Raw genomic sequence first — 25,424 nt, 5'->3', positions numbered from 1 at the left:
CAAGCTTAGTTAGCGGTGGTGTGCGCAAAATATTGTTTCAATCGGTGACGTCACTTGCTCTGAGACCTTGAAGTCGTGGTTCCCCCTGGGTCTCTGGTTCGCACCCGGGTATGGGCGAGGGGACGGTCTAAAGTTATACTGTTACAAATGGACACATTTTTTTCCATGAGTGTGACTCTGACATTATTTTGAGAGAGAAAAAAAGTAATAACATTTTTAATTACATTAATTAACAAGACCCATGAATTTACAATGAAAGATGTAATATGTTATGTCAAATTAAAACAGAACTATTGAATTCATGTCTTCATTCTCTCGGGGTAAATTTTACATTTACAAAAACAAGTGTTTGAAATCTGTCCCCTAAATGCAATATATTTTTCACTTGAAATCAAATATTGAATAAAATCTCTAATTATAGTCAATAACAAAAAATACTGTTCCTAAAACTCTATCATAGGTTTATACAGCTGTAACCCCTGATAACTCTATCATAGGTTTATACAGCTGTAACTTTTGTAACCCTTGACGGCTTTAAAAAATATATATATATATCTTGTTTCGTTTTGATTTTAAGTGTAATTTTATGTGTAAATATATGCAAAATAAGCATCTGTGTTTTTTAAATAATTCCATGAAATTACAATATTTTGATAAAATGATCTGTAAAAGTCTGACCATTGGGTCTTATCACAATAAAACACAAAAAATATATATAATTCTGTCTTGAAGCAATCTGTTGAAAAACAGATTCTCATAATATGCAAATTAGCTCATATTTAAAGACTGTTTGCCTAATTTGCATATTTCCATTTTTAAATATCTTGTATTTATGTATACTTTCAACTGGTAAAGTTTCAATCTGATGAGAGTATATAAAACAAACTATTATCCTTGTGCCTGGTCTTAAATATAATTAATTTAAAATGTATCCGAATACATTTTTCAGAAATAGTTTGACCATCTCCGTGGATTCTCAAATGGGGGGGGGGGAGGGTGTGGTGACGCTCCCCGGCAGCACCACCTACCTGACTGGGAGAGTACTGCACTGCACTGCAGGGTAGATTTTCTATGGCGTTATTGACTGTATGTTTGTTTACTCCATGTGTGACTCTGTGTTGTTGTTTTTGTCGCACTGCTTTTGCTTTATCTTGGCCAGGTCGCAGTTGAAAATGAGAACTTTTGTTCTCAACTAGCCTACCTGGTTAAATAAAGGTCAAATAAATAAATAGAAAGGGCCAACACAACGTCAACCCGCCAACTCCACACTGCTTAAAACCTGAGACAAACAAACAAAGATACAAAAATAATAAAAATGATTAAATTTTTTATTTTACAGAATAAATGGGGGAAAAAATAAAAAAGGAAAAATAAATATAAAAAATAAAATAAACAAACGTTTAAAAAAACAAACAATAAAATAATAAAGATAATAATATATAAGACTACATTTAAAAAAAAGTGCAGGCTGGAGAACGCACCCGGAGAAGCGGCACCCTGCAACGTGTCCTCAAGGGGGCGCCGGGGACCGGCGGTGACGTCACCAGCGCCCGCCGCTATCTAAGTTGGGGAACCGCTGTTTTCTGTCCTTTTTCTCCTTACGAGTCCTGAGACGGGTAGGGATCCAAAAACATCTTCCCGTGGAACGTTACCTTTTACAATCCAACAAAAATGATCATCTACAAGGATATCATCACCGGTAATATAACGTTTATATTATCAATATTCTGTTATTTATTTTATAAATATATATATTTTTTTGTTGGTCTGCATTTGTAGTGTTTTTTGGGGGGGCCTACCGGAAGTCTCGACTGCCCTTTGTGCCAACGATGTGGAAATTACTTTAAAAATTACAAACTTCGTCGTAGTTCCTCCATGGTATTCTGTACCGGGATCGATCCAATTTGTACATTTTATATGTACTGTATAACGGAGTAAACCGATAGACTGTTTAGGCTTACCGGAGTTAGCATTTCCCTGCTAGTTAGCGAGGCCTACCGGCGTTTGGCTAACTTGGGAACAAGTTGTACTAAATGCCCTGTTTTCTATTGTAAACAGCTGATTTAGTTAGCTATTGTGTCAACTAGTAGGCTATCTACCGTGTCAACTCCCACGTTTGGGTATGCGTTGGTTAATAATGATGTGTTTCAGGAGATGAGCTATTCACCGAGGTCTACAAAATCACGGAGGTCTGCGACGGTATGCTGTACGAGGTACAGGGAAAGGTACGTTAATCACGTCCACTAAGTTACTTAACTGTATTTGAAAAAACGGTAATCTTCCTTCGCTGTTAGCATACTTGGCTAGCTATTCCATTTATTTCACTCACATCAAAATACAGGAGGGTTATGATAACATAATTTCGGCTTTGGTCGACGGATCTGCTAGTTAGCTACGGTGACGTGTTGATACCGTTGTAACGTTTAGCCTGCTAGCCTCACCAGGATCTCCCCTCCCTTCCAGCTCACTTCCAGATCGGAGGACGTCGACGGTGCGTTAATCGGTGCCAACGCCTCTGCAGAGGGCGGCGATGAGGGTAGTGAAGCGTCCACGGTCAGTGGCGTCGACATTGTGCTCAACAGCAAACTGCAGGAGACCTCGGCATACAACAAGAAGGCTTACCAGAGCTACATCAAGGGCTATATGAAGGCGTGAGTGTCTCTGGCATCTCATCTACCACATGTTTGTTTTTTTATTAAACATTTCTTATTTACAACTACGGCCTATTGGGGAACTGTGGGTTTCTCTGCCTTGTTCAGGTGTAGAATGACATTTAAAATAAAATGTTTTTACCTTGTCAACTCTGGGGATTCGATCCAGCAACCTTTCACTTACTGGCCCAACACCAGTAACAGGACGAGAGTGATATTTTCCGTTTAAATATCACAAGACTCAACTGTCAGGTCGATTTTAAAATGCATGTTGACAAGCCAACTTCTCTCTGGTGACACCCAGGGGTTTTGGTAACTGATACACACATGACATCATATTGTCCCTGGACTTTCTGTACGGCCTGCTATGACTCATCGAATAGGGGAGGGTAAACCACAGGGAGTCGACATGGTTCAGTCCAGTCTAGAGGGGTGTAAATACCTGTTAAACCACAGGGAGTCGACATGGTTCGGTCCAGTCTAGAGGGGTGTAAATACCTGTTAACCCACAGGGAGTCGACATGGTTCAGTCCAGTCTAGAGGGGTGTAAATACCTGTTAAACCACAGGGAGTCGACATGGTTAACAGGTATTTAGACCCCTCTAGACTGGACTGAACCATGTCGACTCCCTGTGGTTTAACAGGTATTTAGACCCCTCTAGACTGGACTGAACCATGTCGACTCCCTGTGGTTTAACAGGTATTTAGACCCCTCTAGACTGGACCGAACCATGTCGACTCCGTGGTTTAACAGGTATTTAGACTGGACCGAACCATGTCGACTCCCGGTGGTCTAGTCTAAATACTGTTTTTTTTTTTTTTTTTACCTTTTATTGTTAAACCAGTCGATGTGGTTCAGTCCATTTCCAATCTCCCCTGTTACCGTTCCCCGGGTCGTTGCTGTCAATGAGAATGTGTTTTCGGTCAACTTACCCAGATAAAATATGGGTAATGAAACAAACAAGTGCACAAGCAGGGATCTGTTTTCTGGAAGTATCAGGCAGCCTGATGGGGAATGTAACACAGTTGTTGTCCCCCCCCCCCCCCCCCAGGGTCAAGGCCAAGCTGGAGGAGCAGGGCTCGAAGAGGGTACAGGCCTTCATGGCAGGCGCTCCAGCAGCTGTTAAGATGATCCTGGGGAACCTCGATAAATACCAGGTGAGAGAATCCACCCCCCCCACCACACGTCAGGGTCCCAAATACCCCCCCCTTTCCCCTCTCCTATGTCCATGCACTATATGGGGGGGGGGGGGCATTTGGGATGTCCCCAACGGCCGGTGCTGTGTGGAAATGGACATGTTCGTTATGAACACACTGTTTCATATTGGATGAATGAGGGTTTGGTTAAAATGGACACACTGTTTCATATTGGATGAATGAGGGTTTGGTTAAAATGAACACACTGTTTCATATTGGATGAATGAGGGCTGGTTAAAATGAACACACTGTTTCATATTGGATGAATGAGGGTTTGGTTAAAATGGACACACTGTTTCATATTGGATGAATGAGGGCTGGTTAAAATGAACACACTGTTTCATATTGGATGAATGAGGGTTTGGTTAAAATGGACATGTTCGTTATGAACACACTGTTTCATATTGGATGAATGAGGGCTGGTTAAAATGGCCGCTGGAACGGACAGTGACGATCCCAGGACACCTTTAGAGGCTGTGCCCTATGACACAGTGATCCCAGGACACCTTTAGAGGCTGTGCCCTATGACACAGTGATCCCAGGACACCTTTAGAGGCTGTGCCCTATGACACAGTGATCCCAGGACACCTTTAGAGGCTGTGCCCTATGACACAGTGATCCCAGGACGCCTTTAGAGGCTGTGCCCTATGACACAGTGATCCCAGGACGCCTTTAGAGGCTGTGCCCTATGAAACAGTGATCCCAGGACCCTTTAGAGGCTGTGCCCTATGACACAGTGATCCCAGGACGCCTTTAGAGGCTGTGCCCTATGACACAGTGATCCCAGGACACCTTTAGAGGCTGTGCCCTATGACACAGTGATCCCAGGACGCCTTTAGAGGCTGTGCCCTATGACACAGTGATCCCAGGACACCTTTAGAGGCTGTGCCCTATGACACAGTGATCCCAGGACACCTTTAGAGGCTGTGCCCTATGACACAGTGATCCCAGGACACCTTTAGAGGCTGTGCCCTATGACACAGTGATGATCCCAGGACACCTTTAGAGGCTGTGCCCTATGACACAGTGATGATCCCAGGACACCTTTAGAGGCTGTGCCCTATGACAGTGATCCCAGGACACCTTTAGAGGCTGTGCCCTATGACACAGTGATGCCAGGACACCTTTAGAGGCTGTGCCCTATGAAACAGTGATCCCAGGACACCTTTAGAGGCTGTGCCCTATGACACAGTGATCCCAGGACACCTTTAGAGGCTGTGCCCTATGACACAGTGATGCCAGGACACCTTTAGAGGCTGTGCCCTATGAAACAGTGATCCAGGACACCTTTAGAGGCTGTGCCCTATGACACAGTGATGATCCCAGGACACCTTTAGAGGCTGTGCCCTATGACACAGTGATCCCAGGACACCTTTAGAGGCTGTGCCCTATGAAACAGTGATCCCAGGACACCTTTAGAGGCTGTGCCCTATGACACAGTGATCCCAGGACACCTTTAGAGGCTGTGCCCTATGACACAGTGATCCCAGGACACCTTTAGAGGCTGTGCCCTATGACACAGTGATCCCAGGACACCTTTAGAGGCTGTGCCCTATGACACAGTGACCCCAGGACACCTTTAGAGGCTGTGCCCTATGAAACTAACATCTGTCTTTTACCCGAGTGCCTTGTCAAGTCTCTGGCTCACACTTTGGCGTGTGTGTGTGTGCGTACGTGTGGTTTGTTCCAAAAGAGGGCATCTCTTCCTCGTTGTATGACACGATGACTGAACAGTGTCTCCTTGTCCGTCCTCTTGATCACGTGACCTGCTCCTCTTCTCCAGTTCTTCACCGGCGAGTCCATGAACTGTGACGGCGCCATCGGCCTGCTGGACTACCGCGAGGACGGAGTCACGCCCTTCTTCGTTTTCTTCAAAGACGGCATCGAGATCGAGAAATACGTAAGTTATCGTGACGGCGGAGGACTGTCTGGTTCTCTGTAGGGGGGGCGGAGGACTGTCTGGTTCTCTGTAGGGGGGGAGGACTGTCTGGTTCTCTGTAGGGGGGCGGAGGACTGTCTGGTTCTCTGTAGGGGGCGGAGGACTGTCTGGTTCTCTGTAGGGGGCGGAGGACTGTCTGGTTCTCTGTAGGGGGACTGTCTGGTTCTCTGTAGGGGGCGGGGGGACTGTCTGGTTCTCTGTAGGGGGGGCGGAGGACTGTCTGGTTCTCTGTAGGGGGACTGTCTGGTTCTCTGTAGGGGGACTGTCTGGTTCTCTGTAGGGGGCGGCAGTACCCACTGAATTCACACAGGAAATTACATAGGTGGCACCCTATTCCCTATATATAGTGCACCACTTTAGACCGTGGCCCTATGGAACCCTATTCCCTATATAGTGCACTACTTTAGACCAGGGCCCGTAGGTACACGTTCTATGGCTGTTTCTAGTGTTGATGGGACCAGGGCCTGTTTGGGCTGAATTGATTCTTGATTTGCGTAAAGTTGTGTAGCTAAGTGTGAAGGTGTGACCCCCACCCCCCTCCCTTAAAGCTGAGTGTAAAGGCAACATCCAACTCCCTGTGACCCCCCCCCCTCCCTCCCTCCCTCTGTGTTCCTGGTGCAGTAATAGTGGGTGAACACGCCACACCCTGTACATTCATCCCCTCTGACTGACGTGGGTGTCGGCCTGTTTCTGTGGGTGTCGGCCTGTTTCTGTGGGTGTCGGCCTGTTGGCATCTCATTGTCATGAGGCATTTTAACTCCCAGTCACTGGGCAGGCAGAGCCAGAGTGTTTTAATGGAGATGTGTGACGTTACAGAGTTCAGATAGACATGGGTTGTGGGGGATTAGTCTGGCGCGTGGAACCCGGGGATTAGTCTGGCGCGTGGAACCCGGGGATTAGTCTGGCGTGTGGAACCCGGGGATTAGTCTGGCGCGTGGAACCCGGGGATTAGTCTGGCGCGTGGAACCCGGGGATTAGTCTGGCGCGTGGAACCCGGGGATTAGTCTGGCATGGCACACCAGTGGTCTAAAGTAGTGCACTATAGGGAATAGGGTTCTATAGGGCTTTGGTCTAAAGTAGTGCACTATATTTGGGGCGGCAGGGTATCCTAGTGGTTAGAGCGTTGGACTAGTTACCTGTTCTTTATATCTGAAAGGTATTGAGGGGGGGGGGGCAGGGTAGCCTAGTGGTTAGAGCGTTGGACTAGTAACCGGAAGCTTGCAAGTTCAAAAAAATCTGTTCTGCCCCTGAACAGGCAGTTAACCCACTGTACCCAGGCCGTCATTGAAAATAAGAATTTGTTCTTAGCTGACTTGCCTGGTTAAATAAAGGTTAAAAAAAATATAGGGAATAGGGTTCTATAGGGTCCTGGTCTAAAGTAGTGCACTATATAGGGTTCTAGAGGCTCTGGCCTAAAGTAGTGCACTATATATCGGGTGCTATTTAAGATACCAGGCACACCACACTCTGAATACTAAGCCCATGCATTCATCTGATAGACCTGAAGTTCTCCACGGTGACTTCCTGGTTTGCAATTGGATGCTAAATGAAACATTCCCTTGACTTTCCCCGACTGCCTGACTGAGTGGCTGTACGGATAGAGAAGAGGAACACATGAAGGGTTGACCAGAGGTGGTACTGCCCAGACAGGCAGGAGCCGGTGATTAGGGTGTTGTCCCAAATGGCACCCCTAGTCACTTTCCAGTTGACTACTTTTGACTAGTGACCAATCGGACACACCTAATACCTCTGTCCATCTCCACATGGGTAATGGTCTCTCCTCTGTCCATCTCCACGTGGGTAATGGTCTCTCCTCTGTCCATCTCCACGTGGGTAATGGTCTCTGTCCATCTCCACGTGGGTAATGGTCTCTGTCCATCTCCACGTGGGTAATGGTCTCTGTCCATCTCCACGTGGGTAATGGTCTCTGTCCATCTCCACGTGGGTAATGGTCTCTGTCCATCTCCACGTGGGTAATGGTCTCTGTCCATCTCCACGTGGGTAATGGTCTCTGTCCATCTCCACGTGGGTAATGGTCTCTGTCCATCTCCACGTGGGTAATGGTCTCTGTCCATCTCCACGTGGGTAATGGTCTCTGTCCATCTCCACGTGGGTAATGGTCTCTGTCCATCTCCACGTGGGTAATGGTCTCTGTCCATCTCCACGTGGGTAATGGTCTCTGTCCATCTCCACGTGGGTAATGGTCTCTGTCCATCTCCACGTGGGTAATGGTCTCTGTCCATCTCCACGTGGGTAATGGTCTCTCCTCTCTGTCTCCTCTCTGCAGTAAACCATCCGGACGTCTAACAGAAGTGCCTGGACCGGAGGGAGCGCGTCTGCTTGTTACCATAGCTACCACCGTCCCTGATCATGGACAGACTGACCCTGCCCTGCCTGCTTGTTACCGTAGCGACCGCCGCCCCGATCATGGACAGACTGACCCCGCCTGTATCCCTCCCAACACCTGGAACAGACTTGTCTTTCTTTTAATCCCAAGGTTTTTTTATTATTTTTTTGGGCCCCAACCTTCTCTTCGTCCCCCACATCTGGCCTCCCGGGGGAGACGCCAGGCCCTGTTTCTAAACGGACGGTCGTTGGTCAGGACCGCCCCCCCCCCCACCGTGGATGGATGGATTGAACCGTGCCGGTTGCGCGGTCACTTCCATCAGATGTCCAGCTACATTAAGCTCCCACCCTGCTCTCTCACACAACTGTAAAGGACTCATTGACACTATGTTGTGAAATAAATGGGCCCATTGGCCGAAATACAACCGTCCCCTGTGCCATCTGCGTTCACTCTGAGACCCCACCCCTCCCGTCTCTGCTCGGGGGGGCCACCAGACGTCTCGCGAAGCTGTTGCCCTGAACCAGAACGCACGATTCCATTGGTCCACTTATCAAGCCCGTGGCTCATTGGATCCGGTGTGCCAGTGTTGGGGCAACAGTGTGACACGTCTGCTGGTCCCTGGGCAGAGGGTCAGGAAACCCTGTTTTGATGGGGTTCTGTTAGGTCCATACTGTGTTAACATTGGGTTCTGGTCCCTGTTCTGTTGGGTCCATACTGCGTTCGGTCCTTTAAAGGTGAGTCAACTGACTGATCATCGGTGTCAGTCACAATTTACCCATGATACATCAGTGTTGATGCTCTCAAACGCGGCCGTTCGCTCCGGGCTGGGTTCATCCAGACAGATATAAATCCGGGGGCGGTATTTATATCGAGCGTCTCGGTAGGACTGCTGGTCCAGGATCAGTTTTAGGTTTCCGTGGATAGGTGGGATCTGTTCCTCGGTCGGCACTCCCAAGTCAGACAGATGACCTCTGGTTCTATTGGCTGATCCTAGATCAGGACTCCCAGTCAGACAGATGACCCCCGGTTCTATTGGCTGATCCTAGATCAGGACTCCCAGTCAGACAGATGACCTCTGGTTCTATTGGCTGATCCTAGATCAGGACTCCCAGTCAGACAGATGACCCCCGGTTCTATTGGCTGATCCTAGATCAGGACTCCCAGTCAGACAGACGACCTCCGGTTCTATTGGCTGATCCTAGATCAGGACTCCCAGTCAGACAGACGACCTCCGGTTCTATTGGCTGATCCTAGATCAGGACTCCCAGTCAGACAGATGACCTCCGGTTCTATTGGCTGATCCTAGATCAGGACTCCCAGTCAGACAGATGACCTCTGGTTCTATTGGCTGATCCTAGATCAGGACTCCCAGTCAGACAGACGACCTCCGGTTCTATTGGCTGATCCTAGATCAGGACTCCCAGTCAGACAGATGACCTCCGGTTCTATTGGCTGATCCTAGATCAGTTATCCAACACACAGATGTGATCTCACTGGAGAAACACCTAATATCTAAAGAAAAGCAGACTGGTAGATTTATTTTAATTTTTTTACAAAAACATGTTTATTTTATTCCAGAAGTCGTTAAAATCACTTTTTTTTTATAAACAACTTGTACGTATTGATCCTTGGTTGTCGTGTGTCTGTAAACCAAACACTCTCTACCCCCCCACAGGCATAAAAGCCATAGTGGCCCAGGTGAGATGAAACCTAAAGCACCTCACTGTTCAGAATAGTAGGAATCCTTCAAGTGTGTCCCCAAAGTGGCACCCTATTCCCTAAATAGTACACTAAATTTGACCAGGGTCCTGGTTTAAAGTAGTGCACGGAATAGGGTGGGACTTCACCGACATGTAGTATAGGGCCGGGGTCCTAACTGGCCAACACATCAGTAGCTTGACAACTTTATTTCTCTACATCATTAAAAAACATTTTCAAGTCTATAAAAACCAAAACGACGCTCTCTAGGGAGGCCCCAGACCAGGCTCGTCGCCCTCCTAGTGGTGGGGCCCCAGACCAGGCTAGTCGTCCTTCTCCTAGTGGTGGGGCCCCAGACCAGGCTAGTCGTCCTTCTCCTAGTGGTGGGGCCCCAGACCAGGCTAGTCGTTGGTCTCCTTCTCCTCCTCCTCTCCTCCCTGGTAGTGTCTGTACTCTGGCTTCAGCTCCCACGTGTTCTTGTGGGTTCCCTTCACGTTGTAGATGCCGATGTCACGCAGAATCTCTTTCAGGTAACTCTGAATGAAGGGGGGAAACGGAGAGAGACGGGGAAACGGAGGAGAGAGGTGTTGTATTATAATACAGACTGCTACCACACAGGAATAGGGAGCAGGAAAGAGCGTTGAGCTTCCAGTCTGGTCTTGAATTCCCTGTTTCATTTCTTATGTACAAAAGGAAATAGAGTAAAATATTACATCACTAACTTGACCAGATAAAAATCCCTCTGACTGAAACACAAACCCCCACAGACTGAAACACAAACCCCCTCAGACTGAAACACAGACCCCCTCAGACTGAAACACAAACCCCCACAGACTGAAACACAAACCCCCACAGACTGAAACACAAACCCCCTCTGACTGAAACCTTTACTTAACTAGGCAAGTCAGTGAAGAACAAATTCTTATTTTCAATGATGGCCTGGGAACAGTGGGTTAACTGGTCTAGGAACAGTGGGTCAACTGCCTGTTCAGGGGCAGAACGACAGATTTGTACCTTGTCAGCTCGGGGGTTTGAACTTGCAACCTTCTGGTTTCTAGTCCAACACGCTAACCACTAGGCTACCCTGCCGCCCCACATAAACCCCCAGACGACCCCTGTTCATTAGGCATCCGTCTCTATGGCAGCAGATTGACGAGGTCGGCCTTTTCTGAGCTGAACTAACCCAAGATGCAGCTCTCTAACAACACCTAAAACCCTCACCTAATTCTGCCACAAAACAACGACACTCTCTCAAGGTGAGCGCTAATGTGGCTTTGATAAACAGTGGCCCATTTGGTCAAAAGGCAGAGGTGTAAAATATTTATCTTGTCCATTCCCAGCGCTCCTCTCCAGGGGGCTTTTGAAGAGACTCCTCCAACATTCAGTCCCCCAAAAAATGGTCTCCTATAAATCACGTAGCAGATGACGTGGCCTTTTCTGTCGTCTACAAAAATGGAGACGGGACGGGACACTTTTTAAATCCTGCTTGTTTCTCTGAAAATGGCAACGCAGAAACAGTTGTCATGTTTACAACATGTCCTGGAAACAGGACGGGTCAGAGAGTTTCTCCCCGTTGTCATGATCAGCGATTTCAAGTTTGTATTTTTTATTTTTTAAATACGTCTGCATTAATTTCCCGCCGCGTAAACACATTGTTAAAATAAACTCGCGATAACTCCTGATGAAGTTGGATAGCTGATATTCAGAGCTTAAAAAAAATAGACAAATTGATTTTAGGACACGGGAATCGGGACTAATAAAGCCAAAGCCAACGGCCTGTTTTACAGAACAGCGAGTCGACGACACCCCAGCAAGCACAAGATGTCGGTCCTGTCCGGACGTTGTTTTTTGGTGTTTCACAAAACGGTACATTTACCACAGATGGCCATTCGTAACATTTTATCTCAGGCAACACCTCAGTGAGCGCGGACCGATGCTTTCAACATCTATTTTGGGGGCAGTTCCCGGACCGGCCTTGATTCTCCACATCCACAGACAGGTTTTTGGTCCGGTCTGAACCAGCCTTGATTTGGCCCAAACATGGACTTCTTTTCAACTTTCATTCAGAACCAAAAATGAACCTGATATCAACACAAATAAGTATTTTCAACTTTCATTAAAAAAAGAAAATGAACCTGATTTCAACGTCCTGGAAAATCGGTATTTTAAAAACAAAAGAAAATACCTTTTCACCATTCATTCAGAACCTAAATTGAACCAAACTTCAACGTCTTGCCTACGGCGGCAGAACGGCCGATGATCACCATTTAGGGAGTAAAAGGAGCATTATACCATACTGAACAGGCCTTTGTTTCTATTACATTGAAGAACTGTGGCACAGCTCCTCTCTATCCCCCCACAGCTCCTCTCTATCCCCCCACAGCTCCTCTCTATCCCCCCACAGCTCCTCTCTCTACCCCCACAGCTCCTCTCTATCCCCACAGCTCCTCTCTACCCCCCCACAGCTCCTCTCTACCCCCCCACAGCTCCCACCCTCTCCTCCCACAGCTCCTCTCTACCCCCCACAGCTCCTCTCTACCCCCCACAGCCCCTCTCCCCCCACAGCTCCTCTCTACCCCCACAGCTCCTCTCCACCCCCCCACAGCTCCTCTCCACCCCCCACAGCTCCACCTCTCCCCCCACAGCTCCACTCTACCCCACCCACAGCTCCCTCTATCCCCCCACAGCTCCACTCTACCCCACCCACAGCTCCCCTCTCTCCCCCCACAGCGCCCCCTCTCCCCCCACAGCTCCACCTCTTCCCCCCACAGCTCCTCTCTACCCCCACAGCTCCACCTCTCCCCCCACAGCGCCCCCTCTCCCCCCACAGCTCCACCTCTCCCCCACAGCGCCCCCTCTCCCCCCACAGCTCCACCTCTCCCCCCACAGCGCCCCCTCTCCCCCCCACAGCTCCACCTCTCCCCCACAGCGCCCCCTCTCCCCCACAGCGCCCCCTCTCCCCCACAGCTCCTCTCTACCCCCCACAGCTCCACCTCTCCCCCCACAGCTCCTCTCTACCCCCCACAGCTCCTCTCTAACCCCCCACAGCTCCTCTCTAACCCCCACAGCTCCTCTCTCCCCCCCACAGCTCCTCTCTCCCCCCATCTCCTCTCTCCCCCCCACAGCTCCTCTCTACCCCCCACAGCTCCTCTCTACCCCCACAGCCCCTCTCTACCCCCCCACAGCCCCTCTCTACCCCCACAGCCCCTCTCTACCCCCCACAGCGCCTCTCTACCCCCACAGCGCCTCTCTACCCCCCACAGCGCCTCTCTACCCCCACAGCACCCTCTCTACCCCCCCACAGCCCCTCTCTACCCCCCACAGCTCCTCTCTACCCCCCACAGCTCCTCTCTACCCCCCACAGCGCCCCTCTATCCCCCCACAGCGCCCCTCTATCCCCCCACAGCTCCTCTCTACCCCCCCACAGCTCCTCTCTACCCCCCCACAGCGCCCCTCTATCCCCCCACAGCTCCTCTCTACCCCCCACAGCTCCTCTCTAACCCCCCACAGCTCCCCTCTCTCCCCCCCACAGCTCCTCTCTCTCCCCCCACAGCTCCTCTCTACCCCCCACAGCTCCTCTCTCCCCCCACAGCCCCTCTCTATCCCCCCACAGCCCCTCTCTACCCCCCACAGCCCCCTCTACCCCCCCACAGCCCCTCTCTCCCCCCCACAGCGCCTCTCTACCCCCCACAGCGCCTCTCTACCCCCCACAGCGCCTCTCTACCCCCCACAGCTCCTCTCTATCCCCCCACAGCGCCCCTCTATCCCCCCACAGCTCCTCTCTACCCCCCCACAGCTCCTCTCTACCCCCACAGCTCCTCTCTACCCCCACAGCTCCTCTCTACCCCCCACAGCCCCTCTCTATCCCCCCACAGCTCCTCTCTACCCCCCACAGCCCCTCTCTACCCCCCCACAGCCCCTCTCTACCCCCCACAGCGCCCCCTCTCTACCCCCCACAGCGCCCCCTCTCTACCCCCACAGCCCCTCTCTACGCCCCCACAGCTCCTCTATCCCCCCACAGCTCCTCTCTACCCCCCACAGCCCCTCTCTACCCCCACAGCCCCTCTCTACCCCCCCATGTTGTCTCCCCCCACAGCCCCTTCTAGTACAGCGCCCCCTCTCCCCCCACAGCCCCTTGTACCCCCCATGCGTAATCCCCCCACAGCGTTTCCCCCGCAGTAATTATCCTTCCCACCACAGGTTGTTTGGTGATGTTGTAATACCAGGTGTTTCTAGTAGTATATAGTAGTATCTCACCACAGGTTGTTTGGTGATGTTGTAATACCAGGTGTTTCTAGTAGTATATAGTAGTATCTCACCACAGGTTGTATGGTGATGTTGTAATACCAGGTGTTTCTAGTAGTATATAGTAGTATCTCACCACAGGTTGTATGGTGATGTTGTAATACCAGGTGTTTCTAGTAGTATATAGTAGTATCTCACCACAGGTTGTATGGTGATGTTGTAATACCAGGTGTTTCTAGTAGTATATAGTAGTATCTCACCACAGGTTGTTTGGTGATGTTGTAATACCAGGTGTTTCTAGTAGTATATAGTAGTATCTCACCACAGGTTGTATGGTGATGTTGTAATACCAGGTGTTTCTAGTAGTATATAGTAGTATCTCACCACAGGTTGTATGGTGATGTTGTAATACCAGGTGTTTCTAGTAGTATATAGTAGTATCTCACCACAGGTTGTTTGGTGATGTCGACCAGGTCCTTGATGTTGTAATATTGATGCTTCTCAAAAGCTGAGAACAACATGTCCAACACCTGCTGTTTGTCGACCCTGGCTCTTTTCCCTTCCTCCTTCTTCTTCCTGTCGTACTCCAGCTGGACGGACACACACACACACTGTATTAGTCCAGCTCATCGTCGTAACAGACAAACAACCACTCGTCGTGCAGGCAGCCGAGGCTCCTTACGTTGTAGGAATGGTTGGCCACTGGTTTGTAGTTGGTGGTAACAGCCTTCTCTAGTTGCTGAGACAATCTCACTGGCTTGGATAACTCTTCTATCTGCAGTCTGGAGACACGAGATAGCAGTGAGAGAGAGGGTGAGAGACAGAGAGAGTGAGAGACCAGAGACAGAGAGAGACAGAGACAGTGAGAGACAGAGAGAGAGACTGAGAGACCAGAGACAGTGAGAGACCAGAGACAGTGAGAGACCAGAGACAGTGAGAGACCAGAGACAGAGTGTGTGTGTGTGTAGGTACATACCTCTTGAGTTTCATGTAGTTCTCGCTGACAGCGGGTCGACACTCTGCTCTCTGCACCACCAGGCCCTCCAGGGAGATCCTCTCTGTTAGAAAGGAGAACCGGGGACGTCTCTGTGTGTGTTGACTCACTCTCTCACGTGGCAACATCATTTCATCTGTTTTAATGTGATATTCCTCAGTGAGACATCGACAGTACGACGCCACACAGCCAGGAGAAGAGAGACCAACTGATCACTAGGGTCGTCTAACAGGAGAAGAGAGACCAACTGATCACTAGGGTCGTCTAACAGGAGAAGAGAGACCAACTGATCACTAGGGTCGTCTTAACAGGAGAGGAGAGACCAACTGATCACTAGGGTCGTCTAACAGGAGAAGAGAGACCAACTGATCACTGGGGTCGTCTTAACAGGGGAAGAGAGACCAACTGATCACCAGGGTCGTCTAACAGGAGAAGAGACCAACTGATCACTAGGGTCGTCTAACAGGAGAAGAGAGACCAACTGATCACTAGGGTCGTCTAACAGGAGAAGAGAGACCAACTGATCACCAGTGTCATCTAACAGAAGAGAGACCAACTGATCACTAGGGTCGTCTAACAGATCACTAGAGTCGCCTAACAGGAGAAGAGAGACCAACTGATCACTAGGGTCGTCTTAACAGGAGAAGTGAGACCAACTGATCACTAGGGTCGTCTTAACGGGAGAAGAGAGACCAACTGATCACTAGGGACGTCTAACAGGAGAAGAGAAACCAACTGATCACTAGGGTCGTCTAACTGATCACTAGGGTCGTCTAACAGATCACTAGGGTCGCCTAACAGGAGAAGAGAGACCAACTGATCACTAGGGTCGTCTTAACAGGAGAAGAGAGACCAACTGATCACTAGGGTCGTCTAACAGGAGACCAACTGATCACTAGGGTCGTCTAACAGGAGAAGAGAGACCAACTGATCACTCGGGTCATCTAACAGGAGAAGAGAGACCAACTGATCACGAGGGTCGTCTAACAGGAGAAGAGAGACCAACTGATCACTAGGGTCGTCTACCAGGAGAAAAGAGACCAACTGATCACTAGGGTCGTCTACCAGGAGAAAAGAGACCAACTGATCACTAGGGTCGTCTAACAGGAAAAGAGAGACCAACTGATCACTAGGGTCGTCTAACTGATCACTAGGGTCGTCTACCAGGAGAAGAGAGACCAACTGATCACTAGGGTCGTCTAACAGGAAAAGAGACCAACTGATCACTAGGGTCGTCTAACAGGAGAACAGAGACCAACTGATCACTAGGGTCGTCTAACAGGAGAAGAGAGACCAACTGATCACTAGGGTCATCTAACAGGAGAAGAGAGACCAACTGATCACTAGGGTCGTCTAACAGGAGAAGAGAGACCAACTGATCACTAGGGTCGTCTAACTGATCACTAGGGTCGTCTAACAGGAGAACAGAGACCAACTGATCACTAGGGTCGTCTAACAGGAGAAGAGAGACCAACTGATCACTAGGGTCGTCTAACTGATCACTAGGGTCGTCTTAACAGGAGGAGACCAACTGATCACTAGGGTCGTCTAACAGGAGAAGGGAGACCAACTGATCATTAGGGTCGTCTAACAAGAAAAGAGAGACCAACTGATCACTAGAGTCGTCTAACAGGAGAACAACATTCTCCACCAGACAGGCCTCACCTCCAGCTTCCTGCCCAGGCTCTACACCTCACCAACCTCCACCAGACAGAGGCCCAACCTCCACCAGACAGAGGCCCAACCTCCACCAGACAGAGGCCCAACCTCCACCAGACAGAGGCCCAACCTCCACCAGACAGAGGCCCAACCTCCAGCCTCATGCCCAGGCTCCACACCTCTCAGCTGGGAAGAGACTGAGGGGACTCACCTGGGCCTGACCCCGCCCCCGAAACTGAGGTGCTGCCATCAGATCTCTCTTCTGACTGGCCTACAGGGAGGGAGGGAGGGGAAAGGGAGGAGAGGGTGGTCCAATAAGAAATAACACCAGGGTTTAGAATAGCTGCCTTCTGGCGAAGAGGCAGTAACCATGGAGATGAACTGCGCGGCAACGACGGTTGGTCTTCAAGGCCTTGCCGGACTTCACACTCAAACCAGGAAGTGTCTCAAAACAGAACTTTATATACGGTCTACAACTCACACACAAGGATAAACCATGAGCTTCACGCTGACACACAAGGATAAACCATGAGCTTCACACTGACACACTCACCCTCAAGGGAGGGAGAGGAGGACGTGCACATTAGAAGAGGCATAAAGATCATTGCACAAATCATGACGTCAAACCAAGCACCCCACACCAGATCAATACCATCATATTGATTGGTTTGTTTATGTTATTAACAAGCTCCAGATATCATTCCAGTAGCAGATCACATCCAAACTACGGAGCTGATTGGTTCACAGCGGTTCTGATCCGATCTGAGAGACAGCCAGCGGAGTAACTGAGACAAGCAGAGGGCCTCCATCTGTTCTGCTGTGGCAACATGCAGCCCACAACAAACACAGAGAGATGGAGAGAGACGGGAAGGGGCAGAGAGAGACGGGAAGGGGCAGAGAGAGACGGGAAGGGGCAGAGAGATGGAGAGAGACGGGAAGGGGCAGAGAGAGACGGGAAGGGGCAGAGAGAGACGGGAAGGGGCAGAGAGAGACGGGAAGGGGCAGAGAGATGGAAAGAGACGGGAAGGGGCAGAGAGATGGAAAGAGACGGAAAGGGGCAGAGAGATGGAGAGAGACGGGAAGGGGCAGACAGAGACGGGAAGGGGCAGACAGAGACGGGAAGGGGCAGAGAGATGGAGAGAGACGGGAAGGGGCAGAGAGATGGAGAGAGACGGGAAGGGGCAGAGAGATGGAGAGAGACGGGAAGGGGCAGAGAGAGACGGGAAGGGGCAGAGAGATGGAGAGAGACGGGAAGGGGCAGAGAGATGGAGAGAGACGGGAAGGGGCAGAGAGATGGAGAGAGACGGGAAGGGGCAGAGAGAGGAGAGAGACGGGAAGGGGCAGAGAGACGGAGAGAGACGGGGAAGGGGCAGAGAGATGGAGAGAGACGGGAAGGGGCAGAGAGACGGGAAGGGGCAGAGAGGAGAGACGGGAAGGGGCAGAGATGGAGAGAGACGGGAAGGGGCAGAGAGATGGAGAGAGGGGGAAGGGGCAGAGAGATGGAGAGAGACGGGAAGGGGCAGAGAGATGGAGAGAGACGGGAAGGGGCAGAGAGATGGAGAGAGACGGGAAGGGGCAGAGAGATGGAGAGAGACGGGAAGGGGCAGAGAGATGGAGAGAGACGGGAAGGGGCAGAGAGATGGAGAGAGACGGGAAGGGGCAGAGAGATGGAGAGAGACGGGAAGGGGCAGAGAGACGGGAAGGGGCAGAGAGATGGGAAGGGGCAGAGAGATGGGAAGGGGCAGAGAGATGGAGAGAGACGGGAAGGGGCAGAGAGAGACGGGAAGGGGCAGAGAGAGATGGAGAGAGACGGGAAGGGGAAGGGGCAGAGAGAGACGGGAAGGAGCAGAGAGAGAGACGGGAAGGGGCAGAGAGAGAGAGATGGAGAAGGAGAGAGAGGCAAAGGGACACACCTTTGAGGCGGAGGGATACACAGTACTACTCACCCTGAGGCGGACGGACACACACAGTACTACTTACCCTGAGGCGGAGTGATACACACAGACATGCAGTACTACTTACCCTTAGATGACTCTAATGGATGAAAGATCAGCTATGATCACAAACCATGCTCATTTGCAGTCGGGAAAACACAAGGCATTTTGACAGTCAATATTATCTGACGACACATTCAAATAGAGGTTATGACTCAAACAACATGGCCTCCAGGTTTCATGGTTACTCAAACAGCACCTTACCCCCGCACACTTAGGTAGCGCGGCGCCGTTTAGCACAGCTCCTGGGTGCACCAAAATAGAGCAACATTTCTTCATCATCATCATGTTTACAGCTGGAGGTAACTGTTCCTTACCTGACTGGGTCTCAGTGAACACGGCCAGGGTCTGTCCTCCTACAGTCTGCATGGTGAACGGGTGGTCCCTGGGGGCCTGCACTCCCGATGGCTTGTCCCCGAGGCTGTCAATCATGGTCAGGTCTTCGTTCAGAGTGAATTCCACCTGGTGCACAACACGTGTAAGTTATGTCAGTTTAGGACCAGGACAACTGCTGGCTGAGTTGGGATCAATAGTCCATTGGAATGCAGTTTATCTGTGTCTTTAACCATAGTCAGTAGCATTACCTCTGCCTTCCCTTGGTTCCTAACGCAAAAGAAGAAGAAAACAACTGATTAGCTAAATCCCCTTAGCTAGCTACTTCTCTTTAGCCATCAGTGAAAGTAAACAACGATGGTGATTACCAACAAACAGTAACACACGAGACAATTCTACATACTTCCCGATCCGGAGTTTCCCCACCTCTCCCCTGCCTGATGCTTTGGCCCATTGCTGGGACAGGTATTTGGGCACCTGTGGGCAAAGACACTGGTTGTTAGTTAGCTAGCTAACGTGTGCAGTGTGATGATAATGATAGTTACTGTAGTCTACTTCAATACATTGCTAGTCTCGTCCTCATCCATCCGCGCTGCCACTAGCTAGCTACTAGTGTTAGCCGCTAGCTAGCTACTAGTGTTAGCCGCTAGCTAGCTACTAGTGTTAGCCGCTAGCTAGCTACTAGTTTTAGCCGCTAGCTAGCTACTAGTGTTAGCCGCTAGCTAACTACTAGTGTTAGACGCTAGCTAACTACTAGTGTTAGACGCTAGCTACTGTTTATACCCTACATTTCCAACGTACCTTTACCAGCCACACGCCCGTGTTCTGTTTAGCACCAGTTAAATCCACTTCACCTTTCTCTGACATGTTTAAAACGTTGTTTAAAATCACCTCTTACACGTTACCATTACAATTCGTTTGGCGTTATGAGGTAGGCTAGCTAACGTTAACTAAACAACACACGGTCCGGAAAACTGAACGAACCATAACTACGGAGGCGCAAGAGAGACAGAAAGGACGCGCGAAACCAGAAATACTAGAACTCGAAGTTCAGTGGTCAATTTTTTTTTTTACTGGGGTGTTGGCCCATTCGAAGGGCCTGTGACTGACAGGGGCCCTAAAAAATTATTAGAACATTAGGTAAAAATAAATAAATAAATAAATTATTAACCTATCATCATGAATATAATATTTTATTTACAATTATAGATAAAATGAATTGTGTGTGAGGAGTGCCGGTGTGAGCATCATGTCTCAACTTCCTGAAGAAAAATCTGGCTTCCAAAAACTAAATGAAAGAAAATAAAGAAAATGTTTCACAAAGGAAGGAGGGTGTAGTCCGTGAGTGGTGTAAATTAACCTGTCAGCTTCGTCCGTAGTGAAATAGGCTAATTTTGCTCCCCTAACATTAGTTACTTAATATCTCAATAGAAAATTCTGTGTTTACATTTCACTTCTCTTTAAGCCGACATTTAATCAATGCAGGCTAACTATTACCAAGCTATTCATAATAAATCAGTTGTTTCTGTATGGTGCCAAGCCCAGCAGCTTCAGGCTCACCAGCCCTGTCTCCCCATCCCTGTCTCCCCACCCCCCTGAACCAGCCCTGTCTCCCCATCCCTGTCTCCCCACCCCCCTGAACCAGCCCTGTCTCCCCACCCCCCTGAACCAGCCCTGTCTCCCCCTGAACCAGCCCTGTCTCCCCACCCCCTGAACCAGCCCTGTCTCCCCCTGAACCAGCCCACCCCCCCTGAACCAGCCCTGTCTCCCCACCCCCCTGAACCAGCCCCAGAGTTATTGAATGGGTCGACTGGGTTCTGGAGGCGTGTGGGTACAGGTAGAGTTATTGAATGGGTCGACTGGGTTCTGGAGGTGTGTGGGTACAGGTAGAGAGTTATTGAATGGGTTATCTTTCCATGGGGCCCAATGTGATGTCTTTCCATGGGGCCCAATGTGATGTCTTTCCATGGGGCCCAATGTGATGTCTTTCCATGGGGCCCAATGTGATATCTTTCCATGGGGCCCAATGTGATATCTTTCCATGGGGCCCAATGTGATATCTTTCCATGGGGCCCAATGTGATGTCTTTCCATGGGGCCCAATGTGATATCTTTCCATGGGGCCCAATGTGATGTCAATCCATGGGGCCCAATGTGATGTCTTTCCATGGGGCCCAATGTGATGTCTTTCCATGGGGCCCAATGTGATGTCTTTCCATGGGGCCCAATGTGATGTCTTTCCATGGGGCCCAATGTGATGTCTTTCCATGGGGCCCAATGTGATATCTTTCCATGGGGCCCAATGTGATGTCTTTCCATGGGGCCCAATGTGATGTCTTTCCATGGGGCCCAATGTGATATCTTTCCATGGGGCCCAATGTGATATCTTTCCATGGGGCCCAATGTGATATCTTTCCATGGGGCCCAATGTGATGTCTTTCCATGGGGCCCAATGTGATGTCTTTCCATGGGGCCCAATGTGATCTTTCCATGGGGCCCAATGTGATGTCTTTCCATGGGGCCCAATGTGATATCTTTCCATGGGGCCCAATGTGATGTCTTTCCATGGGGCCCAATGTGATATCTTTCCATGGGGCCCAATGTGATGTCTTTCCACGGGGCCCAATGTGATGTGTTTCCACGGGGCCCAATGTGATGTCTTTCCACGGGGCCCAATGTGATGTCTTTCCACGGGGCCCAATGTGATGTCTTTCCACGGGGCCCAATGTGATGTCTTTCCACGGGGCCCAATGTGATGTCTTTCCATGGGGCCCAATGTGATGTGTTTCCATGGGGCCCAATGTGATGTCTTTCCATGGGGCCCAATGTGATGTCTTTCCATGGGGCCCAATGTGATGTCTTTCCATGGGGCCCAATGTGATGTCTTTCCATGGGGCCCAATGTGATGTCTTTCCATGAAAAAACATGGGCCCAATGTGATGAAAAAATGTGATGTCTTTCCACGGGGCCCAATGTGATGTCTTTCCATGGGGCCCAATGTGATGTGTTTCCATGGGGCCCAATGTGATGTCTTTCCATGGGGCCCAATGTGATGTCTTTCCATGGGGCCCAATGTGATGTCTTTCCATGGGGCCCAATGTGATGTCTTTCCATGGGGCCCAATGTGATGTCTTTCCATGGGGCCCAATGTGATGTCTTTCCACGGGGCCCAATGTGATGTCTTTCCACGGGGCCCAATGTGATGTCTTTCCATGGGGCCCAATGTGATGTCATACCTATGAAAGGAAAAAAACATGTATCTGAAAAAACATTGGCAACATGAAAAATCTTGACAATTAAAAACGTGGGAGCACCATATAAAGGGGCAGCACCATATAAAGGGGCAGCACCATATAAAGGGGCAGCACCATATAAAGGAGCAGCACCATATAAAGGGGCAGCACCATATAAAGGGGCAGCACCATATAAAGGAGCAGCACCATATAAAGGGGCAGCACCATATAAAGGGGCAGCACCATATAAAGGGGCAGCACCATATAAAGGGGCAGCACCATATAAAGGGGCAGCACCATATAAAAGGGGCAGCACCATATAAAGGGGCAGCACCATATAAAGGGGCAGCACCATATAAAGGGGCAGCACCATATAAAGGGGCAGCACCATATAAAGGGGTAGCACCATATAAAGGGGCAGCACCATATAAAGGAGTAGCACCATATAAAGGGGCAGCACCATATAAAGGGGTAGCACCATATAAAGGGGCAGCACCATATAAAAGGGGCAGCACCATATAAAGGGCAGCACCATAGCCTAATGGCCTTCAGAGAAATGGGCAGGGACAAAACCTATAAGGGATCAGGGGCAGCACCATATAAAATGACAGGGGCAGCACCAATCTAACTGCCTGTCGCAGGCCCATAAAATGAGCACCAATCTAACTGCCTGGCAGGCACCATATAAAGGGGCAGGGGCAGCACCAATATAACAGCACCATATAAACAAGGATATGCATTTTCAGCACCATTTAAAGGGGCAGCACCATATAAAGTTTGTGGAACCATATAAATTGGCAGGGAGAAGCACCACATTAGATCTGGGAAGCACCATATAAAGGGGCAGCACCAAAAGGGGCAGCACCATTTAAATTTGTTTTACCATATAAACGGGGCAGACCATATAAAGCCATCACCATATAAAGGGGCAGCACCATAAAAAGGGGCAGCACCATATAAAGGGGCAGCAGCACCATATAAAGGGGTCAGGGCAGCACCATTAGACTGATCCAATAAACCATTGCATCACCATTCAAAATGTTGCAGGGGCAGCACCATATAAAGGGGCCGGGGCAGCACCATATAAATTTTCAAGTACATAACCATATAAAGAACATGATATGGTTATAAAAAAGCACCATATAAACAGCACCATAAACGTCAGCACCATATAACAAAGCACCATATAAAGGGGCAATAAATAACAAACCCGGGGAGCACCATATAAAGGGAAGCACCTATAAAGGGGCAAACAATAAAGGTCAGCACCATAAAAAGGTGTTTTATACCAGTTGGAATTATACTGTGAAATTGTGACAAACCATATAAAAGGCAGCACCATTAAGTGTCAGCACCATTTAAAAGACACTCATATAAATTCCAGCACCATTTAAAAGGGGGGGGGCAGCACCATATAAAGGAGTAGACCAATATAAAGGAGTTCCAAACCACCAATTAAGATTTGTAGCACCATCCCCAAAGGGGTAGCACCATATAAAGACAGCACCATATAAAATTCAGCACCATAAAAAAATGACTCTTTGCAGCACCATATTTCTGCTCACCATATTGTTGCAGCACCATAAAAAAACAAAAAGGGGCCACCATTAATGTTCAGGGGCAGCACCATAAAAGGATTAGCACCATATACAGGAGTAGCACCAATTAAAGATAAAAAAAAAAACAGGGGAACCATATAAAAGAATAAAAGAATAGCACCATATAAAGGGGCTCAGTTGGTATAAAGAGCATATGGAGCTTCAGCACCATTGGGGTTCAGCACCAATGGGAAACCACCATGTAAAGAACCATATAAAAGAACAGCACCATATAAAGGACTCAGCACCTGGATAAGGTGACAGCACCATAAAATTTAACAGCACCATATAAACTGACATTCACCATATAAAAAAAACCATATAAAGGGGCAGCACCATATAAAACAGCACCATATAAAGCTCAGCACCATATAAATGTAGCACCATATAAAGGACAGCACCATATAAAAGGGCAGCACCATATAACGTTCAGCACCATATAATTGACTGGGTCAGCACCATAAAAAATGTCAATCACCATATAAAAGGGGCAGCAGTAGCCTACATGGCCTTCAGAGAAATGGTGCAGTGACAAAACCTCTCAGGGATCGGACCCTTTTTCTCCCCAATTCTTGCCTAAAATGACTCGTACCCAAATCTAACTGCCTGTCGCTCAGGCCCTAAAATGACTTGGCCCAAATCTAACTGCCTGTCGCTCAGGCCCTAAAATGACTCTTCTTCATCTGCTGCCTGTCGAGGCCCTAAAATGACTCGTACCCAAATCTAACTGCCTGTAGCTCAGGCCCTGAAACAAGGATATGCATTTTCTTGGTACCATTTGAAAGGAAACACTTTGAAGTTTGTGGAAATGTGAATTAATGTAAGGAGAATATAACACATTAGATCTGGTAGAAGATAATACAAAGGGGGAAAAAACACGCTTTTTCAATTTGTTTTGTTTTATCTTTGAAATGCTAGTAGAGAAAAGCCATCTTGACTTTAGGGAGTCTAGGTGCAATTTAGATTTTCGCCACTAGATGGAAGCAGTGTATGTGCAAAGCCTTAGACTGATCCAATGAACCATTGCATCACTGTTCAAAATGTTGTATCGAGTCTGCTCAAAATGTGCCGAATTTGGGTCAATTGATACATTTTCAAGTACATAACTATAGAGAACATATACAAATGATATGGTTATAAAAAAAATGTAAGTTTACACACTCCCAGGAATGTCATACAAAATGTATAATTAGCTTCCAGTTCAATAAATAACAAACCCGTTTCCGTGAGTTTTGTTATTGTGTATGCTCCTCAAACAATAGGTCCGGTCCAGTCAAAAACGTGTTTTATACAGTTGGAATTATACTGTGAAATTGTGACAAAATATGATAATGCCCTTTCAGTATCAGCGCTGTTTGTAAAGACCTCCTGAAATGCCAGCCTGTTTTTGGTGGGGGTGGAGTTTTGATCAGTTAGTCGACCAATAAGAAAAGAGTTCCAAACCTCTCTGCCAATTACAGATTTGTTGACCCCTCCCCACTCAGACCCCTCCCAGACAGTCCTCGTAAAATTCTTGCATAAAAAAATGACTCTTCGC

At 49.0% G+C, this 25,424-nt stretch overlaps 3 protein-coding genes and 1 non-coding gene across 5 annotated transcripts in view; 2 read left to right on the top strand and 2 right to left on the bottom strand.

The window, feature by feature from the left end:
- The window catches only part of LOC135543113 (GPALPP motifs-containing protein 1-like), a 146,747-nt gene that overhangs the window by 114,526 nt on the left and 6,797 nt on the right, over nt 1–25,424 (bottom strand). The gene's annotated exons all lie outside the window — the stretch shown is intronic.
- Nucleotides 1,578–8,214, top strand: LOC135543116 (translationally-controlled tumor protein homolog). The gene is made up of 6 exons (XM_064970191.1): nt 1,578–1,699; nt 2,152–2,225; nt 2,464–2,651; nt 3,704–3,809; nt 5,632–5,748; nt 8,075–8,214. Exons 1-6 carry the CDS (start codon nt 1,672–1,674, stop codon nt 8,075–8,077), a joined length of 516 nt encoding a protein of 171 aa, XP_064826263.1. The 5' UTR covers nt 1,578–1,671; the 3' UTR covers nt 8,078–8,214.
- LOC135543630 (small nucleolar RNA SNORA31) lies at nt 7,270–7,405 on the top strand. Its single transcript, XR_010456242.1, has one exon. It is a non-coding gene; the product is annotated as a small nucleolar RNA SNORA31 (small nucleolar RNA).
- On the bottom strand, nt 9,670–20,091 carry LOC135543115 (general transcription factor IIF subunit 2-like). 2 transcript variants are annotated; one of them, XM_064970189.1, is made up of 10 exons: nt 19,859–20,091; nt 19,461–19,534; nt 19,309–19,327; nt 19,042–19,186; nt 18,753–18,764; nt 16,942–17,001; nt 15,054–15,135; nt 14,760–14,859; nt 14,524–14,667; nt 9,670–10,368 (listed from the first exon to the last, which is right to left on the bottom strand). In XM_064970189.1, the coding sequence occupies exons 1-10, from the start codon at nt 19,922–19,924 to the stop codon at nt 10,234–10,236; spliced, it is 837 nt and encodes a 278-aa protein (XP_064826261.1). In that variant the 5' UTR covers nt 19,925–20,091; the 3' UTR covers nt 9,670–10,233. The 2 variants fall into 2 exon arrangements, with proteins under 2 accessions (XP_064826261.1, XP_064826262.1); XM_064970190.1 differs by lacking the exon at nt 16,942–17,001 and having other exon boundaries at nt 19,859–20,084.

This window comes from Oncorhynchus masou, chromosome 7 (assembly GCF_036934945.1).
Source record: "Oncorhynchus masou masou isolate Uvic2021 chromosome 7, UVic_Omas_1.1, whole genome shotgun sequence".
Lineage (NCBI taxonomy): Eukaryota > Metazoa > Chordata > Actinopteri > Salmoniformes > Salmonidae > Oncorhynchus > Oncorhynchus masou.
The sequence above is the reverse complement of the archived record's forward strand: the minus strand, read 5'-3'. Positions and strand labels throughout refer to the sequence as shown.

What these genes read in the sequence shown, in the direction of transcription:
- LOC135543115 (XM_064970189.1), bottom strand. Translation starts at nt 19,924, where the DNA reads ATGTCAGAGAAAGGTGAAGTGGATTTAACTGGTGCTAAACAGAACACG. An exon ending in CGGGCGTGTGGCTGGTAAAG is followed by an intron (nt 19,535 to 19,858) that starts GTACGTTGGAAA and finishes CTTTGCCCACAG; the next exon opens with GTGCCCAAATACCTGTCCCA. An exon ending in GGGGGCGGGGTCAGGCCCAG is followed by an intron (nt 15,136 to 16,941) that starts GTGAGTCCCCTC and finishes CCTTTCTAACAG; the next exon opens with AGAGGATCTCCCTGGAGGGC.
- LOC135543116 (XM_064970191.1), top strand. Translation starts at nt 1,672, where the DNA reads ATGATCATCTACAAGGATATCATCACCG. An exon ending in CTACAAGGATATCATCACCG is followed by an intron (nt 1,700 to 2,151) that starts GTAATATAACGT and finishes GATGTGTTTCAG; the next exon opens with GAGATGAGCTATTCACCGAG. An exon ending in TGTACGAGGTACAGGGAAAG is followed by an intron (nt 2,226 to 2,463) that starts GTACGTTAATCA and finishes CCTCCCTTCCAG; the next exon opens with CTCACTTCCAGATCGGAGGA.